This window comes from Neovison vison, chromosome X, assembly GCF_020171115.1.
Source record: "Neovison vison isolate M4711 chromosome X, ASM_NN_V1, whole genome shotgun sequence".
NCBI classification, from domain to species: Eukaryota; Metazoa; Chordata; class Mammalia; order Carnivora; family Mustelidae; genus Neogale; species Neogale vison.
In genome coordinates, this window is record NC_058105.1 from 79,348,305 (window position 1) to 79,355,635 (window position 7,331).

Below are 7,331 nucleotides of genomic sequence, written 5' to 3' on the forward strand. Positions count from 1 at the left end.
CTGCTAAATATGATCCTAGAGCCAGAAGGCAAAAAAAAAAGATATATCCATTTTTAATTTTTTTATTTTTTTAGTCATTTTTAATGCATTTTTCCCTGTGCACAAGAGAAATAACTGAGTCAAAAGATACAGTTTCCTTTATACATAGCAAGTAAAAGTAATGCAAACATCACATGACACTTTTCAGTGAAAGTTACATTTCCAATTACAGATCAAAATGCTTATTAGGGTCTCTTTATGGGAAAAGCTGAGAAGGAAGTCTTAGGTAAAAAGCACTTTCCTGGCATTACTACACTGATCCTTCAGGCTGCACAAAAATTAAGGTCATATACAGTTAATTTGAAAATGTTGACACAATGTCACACTGTAAGTTTTCTGTACAATTAAATGTATACTTAGAAATACCAGGATAAACATTTCTACTATATTTTAACTGAACTTGCCTAGCCAACATTTTCACTGAGTTATCAAAGATGCTGTAAGATTCTACAAAACTGTGAGACACACCTAGCTCCAGGAAGATTACTTATATTCTTTCTCATTTTGGTTACACATATTCTGCTTAGATTCTGTTGTAATAATTCGAGATGTACCGTTCCAATTGTGCTTACTGTACTGTGTACAAACATAGCAAAAAGAGCAAATAATGGTATAAATCTTACAGCATTTTGCTAGCAAAAATACATGCCAAAGTCACAATAAGCAATATTGTACCACAAATTAGAGAGCTTCAGTAATTTGCTTGTTTTTAATATTTTCATTCTACATTAAATTACTATCATAGGCTAATGTTTAAAATGCAAATAAACTGGACATCTGTAGGACAAAACTTATTTACCCAACTGTGAAGGCTGAACCGGTTTCCAAAAATCACAATAAATGCAGAATAAAGAGAAGTGTTTGCATGCAACACCTTTGAGTGAAACAGCATTGAATACAATTACTACCATTCAAAACAGGGAAGGAAGGAAGGAAGGAAGGGAGGGAGGAAAAAAGGAGGGAGGGAGGGGAGGGAAGAAGGAAAGGGAAGAGAGAGGAGAGGAGGGAGGGGACGGGAGGGGGAAGGATGGGTAGATACAGGAGGGAGGGACAGAGGGATGGACTCCACCTTAAAATGCATATTAGACTTATAACTAGACAGATTTTAAAAGAATCAAAATGAAAGCAAAGCACAATTTTGTGTGTGTTTAAAGATTTAAGAGCCATTATCAAAAATAAGATACATTTTTTCAAGGTACAGAAATGTAATTACGATGGCTGGGAGCCCAGCAGCCTCTCAATGGCAGCATTGATGTCGCCTCCTGTTGCTATTAGAGCCTGCAAGTTTGCCTCACGGTTTAAGAACCCCATTGCGTTGAGCTGTTCCAGTTGTTGCTGAAATCTGACTTCTGGATTCGGCAGCTGTGGAGGACTTGCCCCAGCCAGAGCCTGCACCATTTGCTGAATGAACTGCTGGTTGGGTCCAGATTCTGATGTTGGGCTAGTGGTTTCACTGGGTGTAGAACTAGAAACAGTGGGCCCAGGGGGACCACCAGAGCCAGTGGAGCCAGGGCCTGCAGGGCCAGTGGGTCCTATGGGCCCAATGGGGCCTATGGGAGTGAACGGGACTATGGGGCCTATGGGGCCTATGGGTGTGACTGGGCCTACAGGGCCTATAGCGGTTCCCAGCACCCCTACCCCCACACCTGGAGTGAAGCTTGGAATGAGGCCAGGAGCTTCAGTGGCTAATGTCTGTAGCCCCTGCTGGATCTGCATTAAAGCCTGCATTGCTCTTGGGTTTGACATGGCTGACAGTGTGTCTGGATTCTGCATCTGCTGCAGGAAAGCTGGGAGCTGTGGACGCATCTGCTCCTGCAACTGAGGATTTGCAGTAAACACGGGGCTATTCAGCATCATCTGTGCAGCCAAATCTGGATTCTGGCTCAGTGACTGCATCATGCTTCTCATGTAGGGTGCAGACAGCATATTCTGGATCAGTTGGGGATTTTCAGTTATCTGTTGCAGCAAGCTCTGCATTCCTGGGGTACTGAAGATGCTGGCGACATAGTTCGCTGCAGCCACAGTGTTCCCGGTAGCACTGCTGGAGCTACTGCCAGACCCACTGCCACTGCTTGTGGTTGTGCTGGTGGTTGCAGAACTCTGGGTAGCCTGTGGTGGTGCCCATGGATTGGGTAGTGGATCCCGATTTTCTGTGCGGGAAGGCTGTGTACCTTCCCCAGAGGTGGAATTGCTCCCCACTGAAGCAAATGGATTACCCCCAAACTGCTCTTGTGCAGCATTCAGCATGGGTTCTTGAATGTCAGTGTACATGCGTCGTAGGGCATTGTAGCCACCTGGGATGCTTTCAAGATTGCTGAGAGCCAGATCTTGATTTCTCATCATCTCTTGCATCATGGCCGGATTCCTGGCAATTTCGAGGGTCTGCCTCATTATATCTGGGTTGTTGAGCAGGTGACTGATTTCTGGGTTTCTCTGAATCAATTGCTGCATCTGTGGATTGGCCATAATGAGCTGCCTCATTAGATCGGGGTTTGAAAGCATGCTCTGAACAAAGGGATTTTCCATGATTTGAATCATCATCTCAGGGCTGGACAGGAGCTGCTGCTGCATCTGGTTCTGGAGCTCAGAGAAGTTGGTCGAGCTCAAGCCCAGGCTGCTAAGGCCTGCAAGTCCTCCCAAGCTCCCCAGCCCAAACGGGTTGCTATTTGTGGAGATAGATGTGGAGTTACTCCTGGGAGTCGACGCGGAGGTAGTGTTAGTTCCCGCGGCATTACTAGGCTGTGTGGACTGGCCCTGAGGTCGGTTCTGGCTTTTAATTACAAGATGAACAGTCAGTCCATCATGGATGCCATGCTGGATCAGGGTATCTTGATCTTTCAAGATTTTTCCGGCAAAAATCAACACTAGCTGATCGGTTTGGGATTTGAAGCGTTTCGAAATCGCTTCCTTAAACTGCTGGACTGAGCTATTCTCGGGCACCGCGAACTCCTCTTTCTCTTTGGGGGTCTTCACAGTGACTTTGATGATTTTGGGCTCGGCCGGGGCAGAGGCAGGGCCTTGGGCCGCAGCAGGGCCGCGGGAGGGGCGCGGGGGGCCGCTACTCTCGCCGTTCTCAGCCATGGCGGACGCGGTGACGCAGGCAGACAGGGAAGGCGCGGGCGGGCGAGAGAGAGAGCGAGGGAAGAAGGAAGGAAGGAGGCGCCGCCACAGCAGGCTGGGCCGGGCCAGGCGGGGAACGCAGAGCACGGTACCTCTGTGATGAAGACTGCGGTTTCCCGGTCCGCTGATGGGGAGAAGACTCTGTAGGCCGCGGGAGAAGAGTCGGCGTTCAGGTCCCTGGGCCTCCTCCGCCGCCGAGTGATCACACCGCGCGCGTTCCCAGCAACTCCTGCAACGGCTCTGCCCGCTCCTCCCCGCTCCTCCCCTCCCCCAGTTCCGCGCTCGCCTCCCCGCCCCCTCTGCTGACGCGGCGCCAGGCCCAGAATGATAGATTCGACTCGTTCAAAATTAAAAACTTCTGAACTGGGGGGAAAAAAAGAGGGAGAGAGACAGACAGAGAGAGAGAGAGAGATAGAAACAAAGAGAAAAAAGAGGAAGGAGGGAGGGAGAGAGAAAAGGAGCCAGCTTCTAAGGACATTAAAAGACCAATGGAGAATATATTAAATACGAAAATACATATGCCGTCTCTTGGGCGAGAAAGGATGGAAGCCTGAATCAAATTCGCCCCATGTAAAAGACGAAAAATGAAAAAGAACTCTGACTAAGCAAAAAGGAAAAGAATAACAGCCCCCCAGTGGGGGAAGGGGCTAGAGCATGCATAGCAGGCTGGGCTAGAGCATGCATTCTACAAAAGCCCAAAGCCAGTGGGTGAAAAATGAATGCTTAAGCTCACTAATAATAAAAGAAATTCTATTAAAATAACGAGATTCTAATTCTGCCTTATCATCTGTAAATATGAAAAATAATGATAAACCTTATTGTCATCTGAGAGCTGAGAAAATACACTCTCATGTCAGTCGAAGTGTAAATTACTGTAATCAGAACACAATTTGAAAATATATATCATTTAACATATTTCCACCTTTATTTAGAAATGCCTTCTTTCGATACCTCCCCTATGAAATAATGAGATAAGAATGCAAAAATATACATGTATAAAATATATATGCACTGTTAGCATCTTAAAATTATTTTTAAAGATAATCAGCGTGTTTACACAACATTGGTGAAATATATACAACAAAATACTATGTATTGTGTGTAAAAAGAGTGGTTAATTCATCCGATATAAAGTATCCTTAAAGGTATGCATGGAATAAATAGTAATTATAAGGGAAATCGCAGTATTTTCATTTTCAGCTTTGTGTATTTCTGTTTATTTAGAAATGATACAAGGTTGTATGCTTCAATACCAAAAGATAAAATAAATACATTTTTATTTTAAAATTCATTTTAAACAGTTTGTATAGGTAAATTCTCTTTCAGTGTATGTGCAAATAGAAATCTGGAACGCTATGCACCGATACATTAATTGTGGGTATTACTTAGTGCTGAAATTATGAATACCTATTCCTTTCATTTTTAAAATAAAAATTTAAATTTTCTGATAGCTTTTATAGAATGGTGTGCATTTGTAAGTTTTTAAAAATAAGAAGGTATTTTGGGGAGATACTAAAGGTAGAGATTGATGAGAACACTATTTTGGTGGCAGACATTAAGATATTTACCCAATTTAAGATTAAGAAAGAAAAATAAATAGACATAGCCCTGGAAAAATAGAACAAATAATTTCAAATTAGTATATAATTTCTAAGTCTGATTTATACCATGCATAAAATACATTTTACCCTTCAGTATCCAGCCAACATTTAACAGCACTTGAAAGTCATTAGGCTGCAAATACCTTAATAAATCTCAAAATAAGAAAATATATTCATCAAGATGATGTCTATCAATAGGGGAATGGATTTATATAGTATGATTAACCTGAGTATTTTGTTTTGTTTGGTTTGGTTTGGTGTTGAGTTCTACAAGTTCTTTATATATTTCGGATACTAATCCTTTATCAGATATATCATTTGTAAATATCTTCTCCCATTCCATAGGTTGTCTTTTAGTTTTGTTGGTTGTTTCCTTTGCTGTGCAGAAGCTTTTACTTTGATGGAGTTCCAATAGCTTACTCTTTTTTTCCCCTTACTTCAGGAGACCTATCTAGAAAGAAGTTGCTATGGCCCATGTCAGTGAAGTTACTGCTTGTGTTCTCTTCTAGGATTTTTATGGTTTCAGGTCTCACATTTAAGTCTTTAATCCGTTTTAAACAATCCAATTAAAAATAGGCAGAAGACATGAATAGACATTTTGCAAAAAAAGACATGCAAATTGTCAATGAACACATAAAAAAAATGCTGAACATTACTGATCATCAGGGAAATACAAATCAAAACTACAATGATTTATCACCTCACACCTGCCAGAATGGCTCACATCAACAACACAATAAACAACAGGTATTGGTGATCATGTGAAAAAAGGTAAACCCTCTTGCACTGTTGGTGGAAATGCAAATTGGTGCAGCCACTGTGGAAAAAGGTATGAGGATTCCTCAAAAAGTTAAAATGGCTCAGTGGGTTAAAGCCTCTGCCTTCGCTCGGGTCATAGTCCCAGGGTCCTGGGATCGAGCCCCGCATCGGGCTCTCTGCTTGGCAGGGAACCTGCTTCCTCGTCTCTCTCTGCCTGCTGCTCTACTTGTGATCTCTGCCTGTCAAAGAAATAAATAAAATCTTTAAAAAAAAAAAAAAGTTAAAATGGAATTACCCTATGATCCAGCAATCTCACTACTGAGTATTTACCCAAAGAATACAAAAATACTAATTCAGAGGGATACATGCACCCCACTATTTATGGCAGCACTCTCTACAATAGCCAAATTATGGAAATAACCCAAGTGTCCATTGACAGTTGAATGGATAAAGAAGAAATGAAAAGAATGAAATCTTGCCATTTGCAATGATGTGGATGGAGCTAGAGAAATTATGCTAAACAAAATAAGTCAGTTGTCAGTAAAGGACAAGGGCCATATGATTTCACTCGTACGTGGAGTTTGGGAGAATCAAATGAGCAAAGGGAGGAAAAGAGAGAGGCAAACCAGGAGACAGACTCTTAACTGTAGAGAACAGGCTGATCCTTGCTGGAGGGGAGGTGGGTGGGGGGAATGGGTGAAATAGGTGATTGAGATTAAGGACTGTGTTTGTGCAGTATTGTATGGAAATGTTGAATCACTATATTGTATACACAAAAGCAATATTACCCTGTATGTTAACTAACTGGAATTTAAATAAAAACTTAAATAAACATAGTATGGTTAATAGGATACAAAAGATAGGAGGAACAAACTATACAGACAGCCTAAATGTTCATTGACTGATGAATGGACATTTTAAAAAGACATATAAAGGGGGCGCAGGGGTGGCTCAGTAGGTTAAACCTCTGCCTTCAGCTCAGGTCATGGTCTCAGGATCCTGGGATTGAGCACCCCCACCACCCCACATCATCACATCATTGGGCTCTCTGCTCAGCAGGGAGCCTGCTTCCCCCTCTCTCTCTGCCTGCCTCTCTGCCTACTTGTGATCTCTCTCTGTCAAATTAAAAATAAGCATATAAATAAGATATAGTATATATGCATATACAATGGAATATTACTCAGCCAAAAGAATAATGCAATATTGCTATTTGCAATGATGTGGTTGGAGCTAGAGAGTATTATGTTAAGGGAAATAAATCAGAGAAAGACAAATATCATATGACCTCACTCATATGTAGAATTTAAGAAAACAGAAAACACAGGGGAAAAGAGAGAGATACAAACCATGAAACAGACTCTTGCCTACAGAGAAAAAACTGAGGATTGCCGGAGGAGAGGTGGGTGGGAGGAATGTGTTAAATGGGTGATGGTTATTAAGGAGAGCACTTGCTGTGATGAGCACTGGGTGTTATTTGTAAGTAATGGATCATTAAATTCTACACCTGAAAATAATGTTACTGACTAACATTAACTAATGTAACTAACTCTAATTTAAATAAAAACTTGAGGAAAAAAATAAATTCTTTGAAGAAGCAAGTCAAATAAATAAACCATTACTATGTGATTCTCTTACAAGTCCCTTACCAAAGAGCACAGTAGGGCAAAAGCACACTCATACTCTTCCTGGTGTCTCCCCAAAGCACATTTTTTTTCTATCATAAATTCTTTATTAAGAAAGCAGAATTAACAATCCATAGGAATCATCCAAAAGTTCCTCCATATAAGGATAGTTTCTGAGAAACTGTAAGAA

At 41.6% G+C, this 7,331-nt stretch overlaps 1 protein-coding gene across 1 annotated transcript; it reads right to left on the reverse strand.

Moving 5' to 3' along the window:
• Nucleotides 1–1,024: 1,024 nt before the first annotated feature.
• UBQLN2 (ubiquilin 2) lies at nucleotides 1,025–3,417 on the reverse strand. Its single transcript, XM_044235242.1, has one exon. It carries the CDS (start codon nucleotides 3,118–3,120, stop codon nucleotides 1,249–1,251), a length of 1,872 nt encoding a protein of 623 aa, XP_044091177.1. The 5' UTR covers nucleotides 3,121–3,417; the 3' UTR covers nucleotides 1,025–1,248.
• Nucleotides 3,418–7,331: the final 3,914 nt, after the last annotated feature.